Source organism: Cupressus sempervirens, chromosome 7 (genome assembly GCF_028749045.1).
Source record: "Cupressus sempervirens isolate cs-2001-9-10 chromosome 7, ASM2874904v1, whole genome shotgun sequence".
NCBI lineage: Eukaryota > Viridiplantae > Streptophyta > Pinopsida > Cupressales > Cupressaceae > Cupressus > Cupressus sempervirens.
Genome location: NC_143124.1, coordinates 670687373 through 670708828, shown reverse-complemented (window position 1 = coordinate 670708828; position 21456 = coordinate 670687373). Strand labels below are relative to the sequence as shown.

The 21456-nt window shown below is 34.2% G+C and overlaps 1 protein-coding gene across 4 annotated transcripts in view; it reads left to right on the top strand.

The window, feature by feature from the left end:
- LOC149548448 (alpha/beta-Hydrolases superfamily protein) overlaps positions 1-21456 on the top strand; it is a 65346-nt gene that overhangs the window by 36830 nt on the left and 7060 nt on the right. For all 4 annotated transcript variants that reach the window (XM_089792514.1, XM_089792516.1, XM_089792517.1 and 1 more), the window contains exons 6-11: positions 1874-2110; positions 2236-2336; positions 2447-2519; positions 3086-3154; positions 3385-3492; positions 16330-16455. In XM_089792514.1, the coding sequence (XP_089648640.1) occupies positions 1874-2110; positions 2236-2336; positions 2447-2519; positions 3086-3154; positions 3385-3492; positions 16330-16455 (714 nt within the window). The remainder of the gene's footprint in view (positions 1-1873; positions 2111-2235; positions 2337-2446; positions 2520-3085; positions 3155-3384; positions 3493-16329; positions 16456-21456) is intronic.

The following is a 21456-nucleotide window of genomic DNA, read 5'->3' as shown; positions in this document are numbered from 1 at the left end:
ATTATGTTACGTAATATCTGTGGATATGCCATGACTTGTTATGGTAGACATGAGACTTGATGTTAGTGCACATACCATAACTTGGATATAAGAAGAATGTCATGTGTCTTGAAGTTCTTCATATCCTTTGGTATCACAAGTTAGGTGATATCTCTATTAATATATACTTGATTATCTTCCCTAGCTAAGAGGGAGTGTTGATACATAGTAGCTTCGGTCAGATATTAGGGTGATAGATTGCACTGATTACACACGTGCATGCATGCATGTATGTCAGTTCACCATGTGAACTGGCATACATACATACATACACAATTGCTATGCTCAATAATCATTACAAACCTTTGAAAATAAAACCATCACCCATATATCCAAATCATAACTCTATGCAAAAACCAGTATACCGCAATCTGCATTAGCAAATTCTAAACATAATTATTTTCTCTTCACAAGATTGAGAAATGGTCTTATGAATTTATCGAACAGATCAAGTAATGATCGAACATGTTTATGTTGAGCCTGTTTTAGATCGAGCAATGATCTATAATAGCACATGTAGATCAGCGACTTGGCATAAGTAATATTTGGCCAAGTCTTAACAAATCCGATTAGGATAATAATTAATATTTGTTTATGTAGAAAATCATGTCAGGAGCGGACATGAGACATGTCTTTTGGTTACATGTCTTTTGGAAGCAACATTAATACTCACCCGATCAACCAAGAGAAGCATCCAAATTGATAAACGCTTTCTCAAGTACATAGTGGTGATTGCAGAATTGAAGACAAAATCAATATTCAAATTTGAACATATAGATTTCATTGCCACTGTAATTCAGATTCATTCAAGAACCGGCCTGATCATAACCTGCAAATTCAAATAAGAAATTAGTATTCTACAATCTGCAAATTGCTTATATTATACCACTCCAATAAGAAATTTAATTGCATTTTCACAACTACTAAAGTAACATTAATTAAATTGAACATGTGGGTTCGTGGACTCTTTTTATGCTTAATGTAGATTGCAAGGACAAGAGACTCCATAAACAGCAAATATTAATGTTTTTAACATGGCTATTCAAAAGTTAAAGAAACCTCTAATGCATAGAAACTAGCCAACCCAGTTATACAGGAGATAGCAATAGAAACCTGATGCTCATGTTGCAAAGCTATTCAAGAAACCTCTAGTGCAAAGACACTAGCCGATCCACTAATCTTTAGAATGATCGGTCTGGTAAAGATAGCCAATCTCAAATAAACATTCAATAATGTTTCCACATCTTTCTCTATATGAACACAAGTGGAAACCTCATCATTTTATATTTGTAAAATGGAGGGATTTATGTAAGCACTCCTTTTCCGAGGAGGCTGAATTTACATTGTGCTGGTGATCTCTCACTTGTAACTGTAAGAGATGTATGAGGTTTGTAATTGTAGCTTGGATTTATAACTAGTAAATCACATGGAATTAAGCTATTAAAAAAAATAACCTTCCAATTCTGATGATGTTTGGACAATATTAGTTAGCTAAAAAACACCAAAGCATTTTTGATTCCTTATATTATGTTTTGACACATGTAAAAACCAAGGTTATATCTTCCTGAGGTGTGCTGGATATTATGTCTAGATGCATAACATTGCTCCTGAGATGATTTCCTTACATGTGCCTAATAAAAACATGTGCATGCCAGCAAATTATACATTCCAAAGCTTTGTATTTCCGCGTCTTGAATGCAGAGTTATATTTTTGCAGCTATTTATCTCAGTATTTGTTATTAACTTATTTAATTATATTATGGTTATTTTGAGGAATAAAAATATCTTTGATTGATAAATGCTAAATAATATATATTCTGTTGTTCATTTGCAGAGTTTTGGTGGTTTCTGTGCAGTTACATACTTAAGCTTTGCACCTCAAGGTCTGAAACAGGTCCTTATAACAGGAGGTCTTCCACCCATTGATATTGGATGTACTGCACATGATGTGTATAGAGCATGCTACAAGCGTGTTTTATTGCAGAACCAGAAGTATTATGAACGATTTCCTCAAGACAAAGAAGTTATTGGTGAAGTAGTTCTTCACTTGGCAGAGTCTGAAGGAATTGGGGTGGGCCACAATTTCCCCAGCTATAACATTTGTCAACAAATTTGTAACTCTATTATTTTCAGTTCATTTGTTACTCAGAATAGGGTACACTGTGTTAACTGTATTATAGATTTTTTTTATCATAGGTTCCTCTACCATCTGGAGGCAGATTAACTCCAAGGGGCCTCCAGCTTCTTGGTCTTTCAGGCTTGGGTTCAAGTGGTGGTTTTGAACGGCTGCATTATATGTAAATGATTTTATTCATTTCCAGGTTTTCAAACTTACTGTAGTAATTCTGGAGTCGGCAACCTGTTTCCATCCTACACTATGTTTTTATTAAATGACATTTACAATCAGGTTTGAGAATGCTTGGGATCCTATACTGGTACCTGGAAGTCCAAGACAACTAAGCTACACGTTCAAAAGGGAGGCAAGTGTTTTCATTGTTTCTTCTTTTAATATATTCTCTTATAAAAAGATAAGTCACTATGATTAATCAATAGGAATAACTATAAGTACGAGCTTTTTGTCAGGGAAGAGATGATTGAGTTAAGGGCATTGCAATCAATAAGGTTTATAATGAAGTGTGAGAGTTTCAGTTGAGAAAGGCAGAATGGTAGGGCTGCAACTGTAGTAGGGGTGGGCAGTATTTAAAAGAAAAGAAACTAAATTTAGGCGATAGAAGTACTGAGCATTAGCAATGTAGTTATAAATTTCTCGAAAGTCTTTCATTCCCAAGATTTTGTACTCTTGTTTACTGGTTCTTAGATCCACCCACACCGGAAAACTCATCCTTGGATAAGAAAATGTTCCATTGGGCTGGGCTGATAGGTTTTAATGCAATTATTGGTTCTTTCACTGCTCTACCATGCTTCTGAATTCAGTCTAGAATTCCTTCACATCTCAGTTTCTATTAAGATAATTGGCATAAGTACTTGAAAAAGTTAATATAGGTGTTTTAGTGATACACTTTTTTTCTATTTTGTGGTCTTTCAGTTTGAAAACTGGATAGGATTTGATACAAATCCCCTTTACGCTCTGTTGCACGAGGTGATATATTGCCAGGTAAGTCCTCTACAACCAATATTCATGCCTGCTGACCTCAGCTGGCTATTTGTGGACACTGTAGTAGCTACATTTTCTTTTCATTTTTTAATACAAGAATTTCATCCAAAGGCAGCAAAATATTATGAAAACAGGGAGACAGTACGATTGACAGATAGGTTTACAGTTTACTGACTCTAATTGTTGCGCAGGGCTACTTATTTGACAAAAATTAAATCTTTAAATGGCAGGCAGCTGCATCGCAATGGTCTGCTCATAAAATCAGAGATGAATTTGGAAATACGTTTAGAGCCATAGAAGCTGCTAAAGAAGGCCATCCTGTCTATTTCACTGGGGAGGTAGCTTTTGTAGCTCTTTCTATATTTTAGACATATAAATAGAATCTACATTCATTTACTTTATATGTGGTTTAATTTTTCATATTCACGCCTCTGTTTTTGCCTTTTTTTTTTTCCAAATCTCTCCTGCGAAAATCCCACCATAAAGCAGCACCTTCTGAGTGCAAGTGATTATAACCTCTTGTGATCAATATTTTCTTTAAGATTGATTGATGTGGGCTCTATAGGAGCTTACTTTAGAAAGTTATAAATTTATAAATGCAACGAATTACTGAAATTTGGATACAAAATGAGCTATAACATTCATAACCACATATTTTGCCAAATAACACCAGTGGCTAAAGCTACACATAAATGGATAATTGTAAACGACAAAAGGGAAAGGCTTTAAGTTTAAAAAGAGGACCCATCAATTTAGGCTCCACACCCTTGATTTCATAAATGAATGCAAAGAGGATCTGTAACCCCCAGTAAAGAGATGGAAGGCAAAGTGAAAATTGAATTGACATTTCCAGCAAAGTTGCATGGACATGGATACAACCATTTTTTAAAACCCCAATATGGATAGGACTGGATACAACATGTAAAATACATATACAATATTTAATATAATCTTTTGAATTATTAGAGGAAATTTTCATTACCTAAAAAACGACGAAGACACATAATTGGCACAGATAATTATAAGTTGTTTAACAATTTACAATTTGCAAAATATTATACAAACCAAGACCTATAATTAATTTATCAATAATGTCACTCAAAACTAATTTAAAAATAAAATAAAATATAAAATTATCTAAATGCATTAAAAATTAAAAATTGATCCACTTTTAATTTTTGTAATCTTGATGAAAAAATGAAAACTATAATAAAACAAATAAATATAAATTAGGATAATATTATAATTTAATCTTGTGGAACAAACATGACGCAATTATCAAGGACATAGTTCCAAATCATCTAAGTGTCTGCATGAATTAGGTTGAGGTATATGTGGCATTCCAAACAAGAGGAAACACTTATCATAGACACCTAATGCACTTAGAACACATAAGATCATCGAAACTACACCCACAGGAAGAAGATAGAAAAATATGCCCCATGCTCCCAATCCTCTAGTTGAGTGACATCTTGGATAAACTAAGGAGGAAACATCAGCAAAAATCATCAATAACAAGCAATACTCAAGAGTAAAGCATCAAAGCATGTCTCAATTGTTTTAGTTTAAGTGCGATGTGAAAAGGAAAATAATTGCTGACTCAAATCATTTTCTTCACTTAGATTAGGATTTCATTCCATGTTGCTTAGAAGCAATGTTTAGTTGAATGGAAGTTGTTGTGAATTAAGTCTTTTGGGACTCACATAATCCATACCACTAGCTACTTGCTGATTTTACGTTTGCCTTGTGGTCAATTGGAAGTCTAATGAGCCTTAATTCAAGTCTTCAAGTATTGTGTGCACATTAATATGCATCTATGGATGGTGTTAATGGAATGTTAATAGTTTGAACATCATACATCTACCTTAGGAGATTGCACTAACTTGGTTGATGTCAATGGCTAAACAAAGTCTAATAGAGTCACAAAGACGTTTACAATTTATTGCATTCTAGGAGTAGAATAATTCTCTAAACTTTTCATCCCTTAGCAGTTTGTTGTTGGAAGAGTTTGTAGTAGTTGATATCCATTGAAGGAATAATGTGAGTACCTTTGTGATAACCAACATATCACATCATTAAAATTGAGTGAAAATCCATGAATGAGAAGGAACCTTGAAGTCGTCTCATTCGATCACACAATCCAGATACATTGTTTACCATATGTGCATCCTTATTCAAGAGAGAGTTGGAGATTTGGTGTTTCATCTCAAAATGCTAAGTATTTGATTATGTATGTTGTAGTGGACTAAAACTCACATCAACGAAAATTTGTGCTTGGAGGATTGAACAAAGAAACTATCAACAAAAATGAGCTTATACGTTATATTTGAGATGCGAGAGATCTCTTCAAAAGTTTGGAAAATCCAAAAAATTGAAAAATCACAAATTTAAAAATAGGGTTTGGGGAGGGGGGGGGGGGGGAGAGGCTTCTCAATGGATGGGAAACAGTTCCATGGTCAAGGCAATCATCTAGTTGACATTGCTTGATTTGGGAAGCTTTGAATGCACAATTGTCTCTACAAAATTTGTCTAAATCGGCAATACCTTGCGAGTGTAGGGTTCATGGGACAACTGCACATGATGAGACTAATTGTTTGACATTTATGTCAAGGGTTGAGCTGATATTATAGAGGAAGATGTACTTTTGGGATATCTTCAAACTAGTTAATATATTAGTAAAGAATTTCAAGGAGTGACTGAGTGGGGAGGAACTATATGTGGAAGATATGTTGTTCTCTGGTTGGTGTAGATACATAATATGGCATATTTATTATTCACTTCTCAACCATCTCGAGATATTATTAAACAGACCAAGCAAGAGATGGGATGGTTTGATTTTGACCAACCAAATACAAGCAAGAGTTAGAGTGCATACCTTGAACAAATGAGTTTGGCACCAGAGGAAGGTAACGAGGATAACTTTAACCACTCAAGTTGGAAACCAAAAGATGAGCCTACTACATCCTCATCCGGTTAAGAAGAAAATAATTTGCAAGAATATAGCATGGAGAAACTCAATTATCAAGACAGACAAGTAGAAGATGAACTTCATGCATTACTTTAGAAGGGGAAGATATTGGGAAGAAAATCAAAGAGGCAATAGGATTCATGCAAGAAAGAGAAATGAAAACAAGTGAAGACAGGCATTTTTAATCTCTTAGAATTACAAGTAGACCATTACAAATTTGAAGAAGAGGAAGAAATCCTAGGTAAACTATTGTTCATGCTAATGAGGTGGTCCTTGATGAAGTGCAAGGCATTTAAAATCAAGTTGATAGGTTGAATGAGGAACTTCAAAATATCAAAGATAGATCCAAATATGTAGAACAATTTGACAAGGCACTACAAGACATCATCTCTATTATGTTTTTTTTGGGAGGGAAAGATCTCATAGAGGAAGTGCAAATGGAATCAAATCCCAAAGACCATCAACTTAGACCACCAGATACATTGTGACTTGAAATGCCATTCGATGATCAACTTGTGAAGTCCTCTTAGTTTTGAAGATACCATGTTTGATGAGATTCCTAAAGAATAAACAAGTTACTCCCGTGAAAGATGAGAATGAAGAACACTTTAGAGAGTGCTATAATCAAACTCTACATAAGATAATCTTGGAGAGATATTTGAAGATAAACTCATTAGAGAATCCTTGATTTTTGAAGACATGCTGGCAAAAGGACTTATGGTTTGTACTGTACAAAGATAAGTAGATGAAGGAGATATACTATGGAGCCGAGTTTGTGATTAATCTTGTCTTGATCACTCATGAGTTCAATGGTGGTGTAAGTGGGATGGTACACCACCAACTTTGACCTCCTGAAGCTAACATCAAGAGTTTGGACGAGAGCTTACACTCGCAATACTCTAGGTTCTATCTTTTCCTATTTTTCCCCTTGAAATTTATGAATATTATTTTGATTATGGTCATTTTGGAAAGACATCTTTGCATTTGGATTGACCATGGTCCTAATGAATTGCCTCAACTATTGATTTTACATAATAAATTTCATGAATTTGAAGGTGAGGCGACAACTTTTTTTTTTAGAGTACAAGGATGAGTTTTCAAGATTGAGAACTCACCTAGGCCTTATTGCTCTTGAACATCCTGAAAAACCATATTCAGTCAAGCATGTATATGGCTCTTTCGAGTGTTGTCTGCTTAGGCCTTTTGTACGTAGAGCAGGTTTGTCTTGAACCATTTGGTTCAAGAAGGTTAGGATAGGTTTCCTTTTAGTAGCTTTAGTTTAGATGATTTAGGGGTCATGTGGTTAGTTTGCCTCGAGTTGAATTAAGATCTTTAGTGGCTCTTATCGTAGTATTAGAACATTTTAGTATAGTTTGCTTTAGAGATTTAGTTTAGTGGTTTATTTGTTGTAGTTTAGGTTTCCATGCTTTAGTAGGTTAGGTTGGAAAGGGACCCCATTTGTTGCAAAGGTGATGCATTCGTCATGCATACTTCAGTGTTCCTCAATAGTTGTGTTCATATTATTTCTTTGATATCTCTTTGCGAGTATCTCTCTAATTAGAAATTGTTCCTAATAACTTGTTTTTGGAAAAGGATTCATACTAAATTCGGAACGAAGTCATTTGTTGTGTCTTGGATATCTAGGTCTTTCAATCTCAACATGTTGGTCACACCTAATTGCTCTCACTTTATTGCCCCGAGTTCTTAGAAAGTTCTCAAGGTGAAGTTGGAATTAGTGAAAATTAAACGCCTACCTCAACGCCACTATGGTTTCTCCAAACCCATTATAAGCTTCATTGATGATAACTCAAAATGGATTTTGAAAAGAAAAGAAACACAATATCAGAAGAAGTCAAAAAGAAAAGAAAGAGAAAGAAAAATGAGAAAAGTAGAAAAAAATAAAAGTATTTTTGCTTTGGGTGTGTGCGAATTTCTCTACTCGTGTTGTTCAATAAAAAACGATAAAAGTAGAGTGATATTCATGGTGAAATCACAACAATAACTACAACAAGGCGATGGACTTAAACTCTATCCAGGATGCTTTTGGAGCATGGATATAAAATAGCTAAATTCAATAGGTCTAAGAAGCTTCAAACGAAACCGACCAAAAAAAGAAGCTTCGAAGAAAATACACTTGCAAATATATGGGTAACTAAAGATTAAGGTTCTTAATTTTGTGGTATTTTTTTTTGTTTTGAGTGCATTTCCTTGTTGCTTGAATAGGTGAAAAGGGAATTGATCAAATGTTCTTGGTTTCAATCAAGTTTTATTTTTCAGGAACATTTCTTTGGGTGGGTGCTAGATATTGTGAGGTTTTCAAACCATCGCCCTATTTCAAATGGGGACCACCCTCTTAATGTGCATAGTTGTTAGCTTTTGACTGTAGTGCTGGTGGTTCAGAGCTTAAAAGTTTGAGGGCTGATTGTGAAATCAAATTGTCAAGTTGTGATTTTAAAGTGGGAGCATTAAAGTTAAAGTCCTTCAAGGTCAATTTATAGTGAAGCAAGTCAAAAATCCTAAGTGTTTTTTAATTTTGGCTACTCAAATAGTCTAAAATACACTATAAAGACATATTTTATGCATAAGGGCCTTACAATCATTTTGAAATTGATTTTTTAGACTTAACATTGTCAAATTGCAAGTAAAATTGATTTCTCTTTATAAAAATACTCAAAAATCTAGACTTACTATGAATTTCCTCACTTAATTTGATCAAAATCCAAACTTACTATGAAATTCACCACTTAGTTTGATCAAAATCCGGACTTGCAATGGAATTCCCCACTCAAATCGATCAAAATCTAGACACAACATAAATTTTTCCACTTAAATTGATCAAAATCCGGATATTGCATGAATTTCTCCACTTCAATGACATTTTCTTGAAAAAAATGTAGTGTTGAGCTATTTATCTAGACATGGGTCAATTTTCCCTACGTAGAATGTAGGGATAAAAGGTGTGAATGAAGAGTCCAAATACAAGGCAATTTCCCCTTTAGGTTTTACTTAGTCAAATCTTGAGGTGCAAAAGTGTGAATTGTCCCTTTGAATGTTTGGATTTATCTAGGGACAAGTCGACTTTCCTTTTTGAGATAACTAAGGATGATGAAAATTTTTCATGGGAACTAGTTATCCCTACCTAGGTCAAGTTTACCTCCTTGGGGATAAGTCAAGGTAAAATTTTCTGAGTTTGGAATGTGAGGATTTACCCTTGGATGATCAATTTTCCTTCATGGATGAAAGGAAAAAAGTGTGGATAGCCTCTACATAAGTGTGGATTCCCTTCTTTTGGAGGATAAAACGATACTTAGTCAAATTTTGCATTTCCCTACCTTGGTCAATTTTTCTCTTGGTGGTTTTAAATAAAAATTAATTAAATAAAAGGAAAATATATAATAATGTTTTACAAGCTTCTGGAAGGGTAAAATGTTTAATCAGAAATTGCTTGTGTTGGTTAAACTTAAAAATAAAGCCAAAATCACTTTAAAAGAAGAAGCTACTACTATAAACAAATAGGAGCCACAAGAAAATGGGGGGAAAAAGTTTCAGATTATATTAGCTATTAAGAGCATTGGATGTGCAAATTTGTTTTCCCGACCAGGGCCTGCAATGTTCGCAGATTGGGCAATTTTTTTTTAGAGAGTCCATTTAATTCCCACTGACCACAAACAGCTCCAGATCTTGTCACGAGTTATTGCAAGGGTAAGCTGCATGTTTTGTAGTGAATACAAAACATTGACAAGGTGGAAAAGAAGTATTCTTAGACCTAGTCTGAAAACCCCCCCTTCAAAAGTGATTTTCCTTGGAAATTTTCTAAGTTTCAAATGATTCTAAACACTAACTTACTTGTATGGAAGACCTTTTGGAGCTGTTCTTGGACTATTTCGAAACCATCAATGGTTGGAAACTCTGAAGTCCAGACATAAGTCTGAAAGCATCAACAGCAGGGGTGATTTTTAGGAAATTCCTCATAAATTTCCAACTTGACCAATCATTAAATGTGTTATTCCTGAGTCATTGGAAGTTTCCTTTGTGCTTAAATCACTGAGTGTGCAGCCAAAATTCATCTGAAAAATGGCAGTTGCAGGTATGTCTTCAGACATTTTATGTTGTCTTTGATGATGAAGTATGATTGTGGTGCATAATTGAGTCTTAATTTTAATTCATAGTTCATGTATAAATTCATAAACTTAATGTATGGTGAGCTTAGTGAGATGTTAAGACCACTCCATAGCTAATTCTCAGACTTCTCATGTTTGTCTTTAGAAAATGAGAATTTAATGGAAGTCAGATTTTTAAAATCTTGTGGCTAAGTGTTGATCATATTTTTACCGTCTTACAATTCTAATCCAATTGCTTATCTTAGCTACAACTCTCAAGGGATATAATTACTAAGTTATGTCATGGAATTCATAGGTTTAGAAGACATTTATTATTTAGTTTAAGTCCCTCGATGCCATGCTCACTTTGTGCTTGTCCAGATCGAAGGTAGGGATAGTTGCAAGGAAGGGAATAAAGGAAGGTGGAAGACAAGTTCAAGCTCAAAGCCAAGGATAGTAGTGAAAGAAGACTAACCTAAAGCAGTCAAGATCAAAGGAAGACGTCACTTCAAGATAGTGCACATCAAAGCTGGGACAAAGAACAGAAAATTCAAGGGTCAAGCTGAAGGAATTATCCTAAGTGCAAACCTTCATCAAGCAGGAATATGAGACGAATCCAAATTTAAAGGAGTCTATGGACAAGTTCTAGGATTCAATTCATGGATATTCATGTATACCTATGCAACTCCATTTTCATTTAAATAATTGCTTGAAGAATGAGGACTATCTTACAAGTAGATCAACTTGTCCCTTTTCATATCAATTTTCCATAGAGATCATTTAAGTACACCAAGGAATGTTCAAGGATGATTCCAACACCAAAATTAGCATAGGAGCTTGTATAAGGACATAAGGACAAGTCAATGGTCGAGAGCAAGAAAGAATTCAAAGACAAGATTCCCATCAAGGTATTGATTCTGATGATGATAGAGTCATACAAGGAAATGAATTGAGGAAGATTTAATATGGCAGAGAAGATGTTAATGTGTTCAAGGGATTGCCCCAAGGATCAAGTCCCAAGATAAAAATACAAGAAGAATTCCAAACAACGAAGGTGGAAATAAGAAGGGTTCAAATGTTAGAAAGTCAAGACATCCAAGGGAAAGAACTCCAAGAACGATGAAGAATTCCTAAGGATAATGAAGTGGAATCAATATAATATTGCAAAAGAAAAGAGGCATACATGTTTATAATGATGAGTTGAATGATGACAAGGTGGCTTCCTTGTTTCCTATTGGTTCTCAAGCCTTTGAATTTTCTCAATGGCTAATTTTGTGGTGCTTCCTTTCTATTGGCTGTTTTGGTTGCCCTAATTAGGGGTTGTAGTGGATTAATCTAGGTCATTGATTTCAAATCAATCTTGGCCATCATTGTAATTCTGGCTCCTATATAAACCCCATCCTTCTCTCATTTTTAAAGCTGGATTTGTTGAAATTGTTCCTATGATATTGCTAAAATTGATCTTAATTCATTGGTGGTCTTTATGCTGAATTTTTTGTATCATTTCGGAGTATTGAATGGTTTTTTCATTTACCTCTCTTATATGTGGAATTTTACTTTATCTTGCGTAGTAGTGTTTAGTTGAATGGAAGTGATTGTGAACCAATCTTTGTGGAACTTGCCTAATCCATACCACTAGATGCTTGTTGATTGTAAGTTTGCCTTGCACTCAACTGGAAGTTTAATAAGCTTTTCTCTATTAAGCTTGCACATTGATATGCATCAATCGATGGTGTTAGTTGAATGGTAATAGTTTGAAGATTTTACATCTATCTTAGGAGATTTCACTAGCTTGGTTGATGTCATGGCTAAACTAAATAGAGTCACAAAGTCATTCACAACTTCTTGCCTTCTAGGAGTAGAGTAGTTCTCTAAACCCTTCATCCTTTAGCAGTTTGTTGTTGAAAGTAGTTGAAGTTGACATCCATTGAATGAATAATTGCAAATCCCTTTGTGATAACCAGCATATCACATCATAAAGACTGAGGAAATTTCCACAACTAAGAAGGAACCTTGAGGTTGTCTTATTTGATCTCCCAATTCTTATACATTGTTTAACATATGAGCTTTCTTATTCAAGAGAGAGTTGGAGATTTTTTCATCTTGGAATACTAAGTATTCAATTCTGCATGTTGTAGTGGAATAAAACTCACATCAACTAGTCCCAACTACATTAAATGTCCAGTTTTAAAGCTCAACAACATTAAAAGATTGTCATACGACTTGGATACATAGTAGAATCATCATTCTCTTGCACGGTATGGCCAACATCGTCTCACATTGAACAACAATTCTCTTAGTTCCTTTATGTTGTATGATGACTTTAAGTGAATGGTGTATGGCATTTCTCATTTGTAAGGCTGAGAGAGAGGTCTGTCATGCAAGGAGAAGGGTATGATTTTCCAGTAGTTTGACATACCCATTTCCATGCTACCCATACGAGTCTTGCCCTCTAATTATATTGTACATCTATAAACCTCTTGTTGTAGGAACCTTGCAACTACCAACACCACATGAAATTGCCAACTTCTCGCATCATACAACCTTGGTCATATGTTGCAACATACAATCCTCCTCTTGGTAGTGTTGGGTCCTTCAAATAGATTGTGTGTTATCAAGGAAAGTATTATGATGTAGTAGAATTGACTTTAATCCTTGACAGATCATCTTTGTGTAATAATTTCATGTGCAAATAAAGATATACTTCTGTGTTTGTTATGTATTTTCATTTATTATATTAATTCATGTATTCATTTGCTTAGATAGAGAAATAAACAATAAAGTGATTGATAGAGAAATGTACTCCCAAGTGCCATTCCTAGTGACATTGTTGCCTCAATTTTATCTTTGGAAGTTAGAATATCTAGGTTTTTTTTATTATAAAAGGGTTCTAGGGATGTATGGGAAGAAGTTGTTTAATGCATTGTTGCATTGGTGCAAGTTGACATATGAGCTCATAGAATTGTTTGAGGAGTTCTTAGTGGTGTGCTTCCAATGCTTTGGTGATTTTCTTTTTAATGTTTGAAGACAATTTTTTTAGTTCTTTGCATTGTTTTTTTTAATCTCGTTGCAATGTTCATTTGTTTAGCCAAATTTAATTGAGCTGATAACCTTTCTTTCATTGTTTTGTGCACATTTGTATACGATTTTTGAAGCGTTGGTTCAATACCAATTAATTGGATCCCAAGTGTCTTGGGTTAACGAAAGTAAGATTTTTTTAGTAGACCAACACACAATCAACATATTCAAGAGAAAAACTTCAGCAAATATGTATGGGACCATGCAAAATCAGAAATAAATAGGGTAGAACTAGTGTTATTGATTGTTGTTCAATAAATGAAGAATCTTTGTGACTGGAAAGGGGCAATTGTATCTGAATGATACCTGGTTTTCCTACAACTATCTTGTAATTTTCCCTCTCACTGATGCAAAGAGATGAACAAATATGTAACATAAATGAACAAATATGTATATCATGTTACAGTTATAAACATGAAGTTGGAATGGCTTGTCTTGAAACACTAACATTTGGATTGCTTGTTGGTTGAGACGCATGATGGTTGGCATCTTGTTTTATGTCTCGACAAACCCATATGTTTAGATTTCCCAATATCAGTAGATGCGAATATGAGGCTATGCAAAATCATTCATAGTGAGGCATGTGACACCATGTCTTACATGGAAGGCATGGCTGTTGTGGAGGAGAGCATGGAAGTTCTAAAGATTGTCAAGTTAGTCACAATGATCCAAGAGGCTTTTGGGGCTGCACTTTGATTGGGAGTAGTCACGCTAAGTGCTTGTGAGTCATTTATTCTAGCTTCATGCAGTTTTTTTATTAGTACTATGAACCAATGAGGCCACAAATGGGGGACCTCATCCTCAACATGAGTACTCAACAATACCATCTTGATAGGGGTTTGAAACTTAGAGGCAAGAACTGCAGCACCATGAATAAACTATTACTATGCCATTACCCACTTTTTAGGTTAAATTTCAAAATCTCAATTTATTTAAAATTGAAAATAATATATTGTCAAAGGGGTTGAGTTTAATTGATAAAATCATTGGGGTCTTATAGTGGAGATTCAAGTTCAAATTTAACAAGTGACATCTTACATGGAAATCTAGGTTGAAATCTAATGTTCATATCTGATTGACTCTTGGACTTCCAATGTTAATATCTAAGTTGTAATCTAGGGGTGATATCCACTTCTCATGTTAATATTGAAGTAAAAAGTATGTTGATATATTTAAGCATCTCTTAGACTTATACCATTGATAGCTAAATAGTAAGTTGTAAAGTCTAATGTGGTTATCTAGGTTGAATTATTTGAAGGTTTTAATGATTGAGGCAAGGAGGTTCCTCAATTGTTACCTTTACCAGTTTGAGTGAGCCTATAAGTTTCGATTTTCCAATCAATAAAACACAACATAAAATAATGTATGTATATTCTTTGAATTTAAGTACAATTTTTTTTAATGAATTTTATCAATTGACAAATTTGTGCTAAATTATTATAATAACCCCAACAGGTTATAACTTCTTCAAACGCCAAAATCTTCTCTAGTTCAGTTGTTCGACATTTTGTCAAACACTTTGCAAGCAAGCTCCGATACCAATGTAATATCCTCTTACAAGGAACTAATATGCAAGTGCAATTCTTTTGGTATTTTCAATGCAAATACATAGAAACTAGATATGAAATGCATAGCTACAGCCAACTGACATTTTGACAAACAATTGACATACAATAATGACTACAGTAATGCCAAAATTTGATTCTGAATTATCACAACAAAAACATATGCTTATGAAGTACAATGATAACTACTAATAGTTACAAGAGGAACTTGATAATAGTGATGCCCAAGAATGGAAATGAATCAAACATAGATACTGTAGTGCGGCATCGTGCATGCGTACTGTAGCAGCCAAAATCTATTCTCCAATTTAAGCACAAATAGAACTCCTGAATTAAAGCTTTCTTGAATACCAAATTCAATGGATATTTCACCACTTCAAATGGTTGCAACACTGAACAGTTGACGTTTTCCAATGGCTAACTGAAGTCGGAAACCTTAGTTTCTTCTCTCAACTTAATATCAATGCAATTCACAATAATCGGACGATAAACAATGAAGCTCTCACCTCTATTTATACTTTTCCTTCACCCTTCTAGAAGGAAATAAAATATTTAATAATTGCATTCTCTAGAAGTTTCTCCCTTTCCAATAACTAATGTGCTTTTACGAAATTAAATTACTAGAAGTTTCTCCCTTCCAATAATTAATTCACTCGCTAGAAGCTTCTCCCTTGCAATACAATAATTAATAAAATATTTAATAATTGCAATTACCAGAGGTTTCCCTCTTCCAATAATCAATGCACTCTCAATTAATTAAATTAATTAAATATAAAGTCATCTTTTTATTTTAATTTATTTAATGACTTTATTAGAAATTAATTTAATCAATTTCTCGTTATTTCTCCACTTAGCCTTCGAAGAATGTCAAGGCTAAGAACTCCACTGAGATGCTAAAAAGATGGGGACATTACAATTTTAACTTTTTTGAACTTGAACACATAGACCTTGTGACCTAGGTAATCTGTAAACCATGGCGTTTACATTCCTTGAAGGATTTTTCTACATGGTCTGCTTATACTTTCTGTTCAATGATTCTTGGAATTGTCTTGAGTGTGCTATAAATTATTCTTTATCAATATAATCTTTTTACTTGTTGAAAAATTAAATAAAAGTAAACTAAATTAGCGGAGCTTACTGAACTGAAAATGTCTGTTTCTGGCTAACAAGTCAGCAAAAATTTTTGATGTTCTAGTGAATGGAATTGCTTGATAGTATGCTTGTGTTCAATCCATCTTAAGAATAAAATTTCAAGCAGAAATGGTTATATCATTATTCTTTTCAATGCTTTTCCTCAAGCCCAGAAAGAAGATGGCTGAATATTGAACTTAGAATTCACTGCAAATTCAATGTTAACATAATATAGTATTTGTGTACTGTAAGACATGAATTTCATAGATGGTGATAGCTTTATTTTCTTCATGAATTGATGCATAAATGATTGAATCATTCCTCCTGGAGCAGATGGTGTTCCCTTGGATGTTTGATGAGATTGGAGCTCTTCGGCCTTTGAAAGAGGCAGCTCACATTTTGGCTGCAAAGGAAGACTGGCCACCGCTATATGATATTGAAAGGCTAAGAAAAAACCAGGTATGTTGCATAAATTTTGGATTTGAGAAGATTGGCCCTTGGGTAACAGCAATAATACTGTACTCTGGGAAGATTACCACATTTTAAGTTTCACAGAAAAGATGTTCATGCTTAACTATGAATGTTTGATGATTATAATGATGTGCTTTCTTTTTATGATTTCTTTATTTTCAAAAGACTGTGTCAAGCAGCGGCACCCATTTTCTCTAAGCTCTGTTGTGTCCTCTGAATAATTTCCCTTTTCTCTGGATTCTGTCAAGGAAAATTCTTATGGTAGTTTCACAATATAACTGCAGTTTCCCAAGTGGAATTCCAAGCACGGATGTGACCTGTTAAGGCTCAAATTTATTATATAGTGGGTTACACCACAGACTATTAAAGTTCTGACTCTTTAATAGGGTAGCATAATGAGAGCTTCCTTCAGTTTTTATCTTTGGTATTGCTTTATTTCCCCTAGAATGTTGTGCAGCGTTGTTGATGCTAACTGATAAGACTGAGTCTTTAATTTTGCACTGCTTAGCCCCAGAGATGATACGCAATCTCTAATTCCTCAAACATTCATGAGCTTCAAACTTGTTAAGCAAATAGCAACTTGGGAAAGCAAAGTTCATGGCATAATTATCTTCTTGAATCATATGGACGAAAAGAGCCAATACATTTGATCTGGACACCACATTTGCAGATAATAACTTGCAGCAGTCTAGAAATAGTGTGATCTGAAACGACAACAATGTATTGCATAGAAGTATTAGTTGGAATTTTAAATAGATTTGTCATTTTAAATTTTTTTAATTTTTTATTGCACTTTAAATATGAAACTCTGGAATTTCCAAACTTCTAATGAGAATATTGATTGTATCACAGTTTAATATTATCTGTGAATTGAATATGCTTTGGCTCTTTGTATTTCTCTTAAAATAATCAAGGATGTGATTGCTAGGTGTTATCTCTAGCTCTCAAAGTACAAGGGAGATAACAAGAAGACTTCAATATTGCCACCACAAGCTGCACCTCATATGCCCATAATTCTCCTTTGAAAAGAATGATTTCACACCATTTCAAGGACTCTCCGAAGCATGGCTTTGTGCACAGCCATAGACGAAGGAGATTTATTCCATGAATCTTCCTGAAATCACAGTTCTCTAGCAGATTCAGCCTTACATAACTGTTCAAAAATCATTGTTAACAATTTAATTTTTTTATTTAAATGCAATTTATTTCCATCCACTTGATAACTTTTTTTTTGAGAGAGATATATTGACCAACATATATACGGTGAGAAGTATGAATATAGTGTGGTATTTGGAGGCATATCATCAAAGGTTTTACCCAGCACAACGAACACTTCTTTCAAACTATCACCGGGTCAGTGCACCGTGGATTCTATTAAAATAACCTTGAGATGATGTCATGAGCAATATTCCTTATTCTCCTTATTTTCGAGTGCAGTATATACTATAAAGAGACATTGAGTCTTGTTTCTCGGCAAGTCCACCTACGTAAGACCCTTCCATGAAAGGCCCATCTATATAGAACCTACCCGTGCAAGAAGCCTCAAGATAACTCCAGCAGCAAAGGAAGGAAATATACATCAATACTTTCTTTTTCTTCAACAATCGCATGATGAAAAATAGGACTTTGTGGCCCACAAAGTGCATTACACACAGACAGTGGATCTCAAAGTCCCTGATCTGGTTAACCAACCTAGCTCTCAGAATCGCACGTTACCTATTTAATGCATTTCAAACAAATCAAAAGCCCCTCATTTCCAAAAACAATTTGATATTATCATATACGGACACATAAATAGGTTCAGAGAGCAGCAAACTCCTTGAGAATAAGCCCCTTAAAAATACATCACCTGCCCACAATACATTTTTCTGTACGACAAGAAGGAGCTCTAGTCGAGAAAGAAAATCTTGTCTAATACAATTGTTTGCTAATATTTCCAAAGTTGGAAGCAACTGAATTAAATCCAGTGAATTTGATAGAGACAAGCTGATGTGAAAATAATATACACTGAGACATTGGAGAGAGGATTTCTTCAGGTAAGATAAACCATATATACCGCTTATAGTCCTCACACTCAACATTAAATGTCACAGCTAAGTCATCATTATTGATCTGATCCATAAATGTTTCTTCCATCAAGGCGGGATAAAGTCCAACAAGCAGATTGATGACTTTATATTCCATTTAGTGATGGACACAAACATGACAACCAGCATACTCTTGATGATAAGATTACAGGACTATTGACGAAGAAGATGATGAAGACATTGTGATTTATTGTTAGCCTCTGTGGTGGATTAATTACATCTGCTGGAGCCATCAAACCGCCTGGTCACCAATAACATATTGCAATTGGAGAACACATATTTATCACTATTCCTGTGTATCCTACTTCCATATTAGTGTATATAGAGGTCATATTCATAGGCATTCAGAGGTCATACATAATCAATATTGAGCATCCATTTCAATCTGCAATTTGTTACTTGCTTCAAGAACAGACTTGAACCATTCTACAGCATTGTAAGTTATGTTCTTTATAATGACCTTCCTTTATACCACCGCAGATTTCCATATCAGTTTGGTCTACTTCTATTCCAAATATAATTCTCTATCAGATATCCCTGTCTTTTGATCCCTTCGGGCTTCTCCAAAATTCTGGGCACATAGAAGATAGTTTAATCCACATGCTTGGTCAACATCTTCAGTACAAACAGGCCTGTGGTTCACCCACTCTGATATCATGTTAATGTTGAAAGTTTTCTAATAGGATAAATATATTTCTGCAGACATGATGATCTTAGAAATAGGAAGTTATACAACATTTATCAATTTCAATATCTATACTCCATCATTGTTTGGCACATATATATCATCTCATAGACCGATTAAAATGGTCATGTCGTTTCATAACAAATGGCTTGCACTCTTATTAGATCAATTAGTATTTACTAACTAAACAGATCCATTAAGGATGTGGTTAGCGAATATTAACTAAGTAATCCTTAGCAATTTAACTTCAGATTGATTTGTATCTCAATCATTTGTAAATAAAGGAATACTCGATATCATGTTATCTTAGATAATAAGGTGGGTTAATCTGACCACAGCTACCTTATCTTCAACAACAATCAACAGATAATTGTCTAATTTTGAGATCAAATATTAGCCAAGTTAATAAAGTAAATGAGAAATTGTTAAACTTTTAAAGAAGGCAGTCACCTAATAGTTGAAATTTGAAATTCTTCGAGATCATCTAAGACTTTATAAAATAAGTAGTAAAATATAAATAAAACATCTTACTTCAAATTATTGTGATAATACCAATACTATAATTATTTCAAAGAATCCAGTGCAACATTTTAGAAGGAAACATATATGTAATAGATATCACTTCTTTAGAGAGAAGGTATTGGAAGGTGAAGTGGAGCATGAGTATGTGCCTACAAAGGAGCAAATTGCAGACATATTTACAAAACCTTTGTACAAGGATAATTTTAAGTATCTTAGGGGGAAGCTGGGCATTTTACCCCTTCCTAGTGTTCTCTAGTTGCACCAGTGTGTGCGTTGGTCCAACAAATTGTATTCTTATTCTTTTCTAGATCAATGCTTGGCAATTTCCTCTTTTTGAGAATAGTAGTTGCAATAGAGATTTTGTCACCTAATTATTTTTGTGGTTCCAAATTCAGTCAAGTTACTTATTCAATATTGTTGTGCTTATGAGGGAATTCTCTACGGTATGTTCACCTAGTTATGTTCTACGTCTCTGGTGACTATCATTTAATATGCATACCCTATGGCCTCCTTAGTTCGTGTTCGAGCTCCTCATTTGAAGACGACTTCCAATATATTTGTTCGTCCTTTTTATCCATGTATTCGTGTTCATATTTCTGTTCGTGTCTTTCATATATCTGTTTGTGCCTTTCATCCACCATTTTATTCTTTTTGTCTCCTTGTAGCTATTTTGTGATGTCATGAAAGATTATTATTGTCTTATTGATGACCCATTATTCATGCAATCCACCTCAACATTTACAACGATCCATAAATAATTCCTATGAGTCATTGATGTTCATTCATTATATATAAATGCAAATTAATATCAGTATGAGATGGCAGTCAGTTGAGTTTTTCCCACCCCCACCACCACCCCCACTATTTTAAGGGAAGGGAAGGGACGAGAAGGGCCTATTATTTTATTGCGCCCTTTCAGATTATTGCCTATTATTTTATTGCGGCCTATTATTTTATTCCCCTTTCATATTATTGCCTATCCATAAAATTTTGCTTTTGAAGAGGTGATTATGTGCGATGCCCATTAAATTGCATCTATTTTAGCCAAGATTAAAAGAAAAAGACATTTTGATACTCACGTGCATTGTATGCAAATTTATATCTTATGCAGTTGCTGTTAAGCAGGGAGATTGAAAGTTATTCTTAGTCTTGATTATTGTGGTTATTTCTTAGATAGTACAGTATTGTGCACACATTTTGAGCATTGTGAAGATTGTAATTTGGTCTATGCTCCATGTGTGATCTATGATAGTGTGCTTTTCTTTTGCTTGATATATTGTGAGATGATATAGCATTACTTCTTTTTTATGAACTCTGATCTGTTTGAGATCGCTAAGTTTTTGAAGAGTTCAGAAAACTTAGAGTTCTTGCAATATTGTATTGAGAAACTTAATAAAGTATCTGGTGTACCAGGTTGTTGAGGAGGGTTTTTCCCAGGATAAAAATCCTTGGTGTTTTTTTGTTTTGCATTTCAAATTTCTTGCTCATTATTTCTGGTTCAAAATTTAACACCTCTCAAGGGGAACAAAATGAGTAAAGGAGAGTATTGGCTCTTTTGTCATTGTTTTTAAAGGGGGTAGAAAAATGGAGAAGAACAGAACTTTGATATCTTTGATTGCGTGTTTTTTATTGATGAATGTTGCCATCAATGAGAAAGGGGAAGATTGCTAGAATGTGAAGTTGATGTTGTTCATG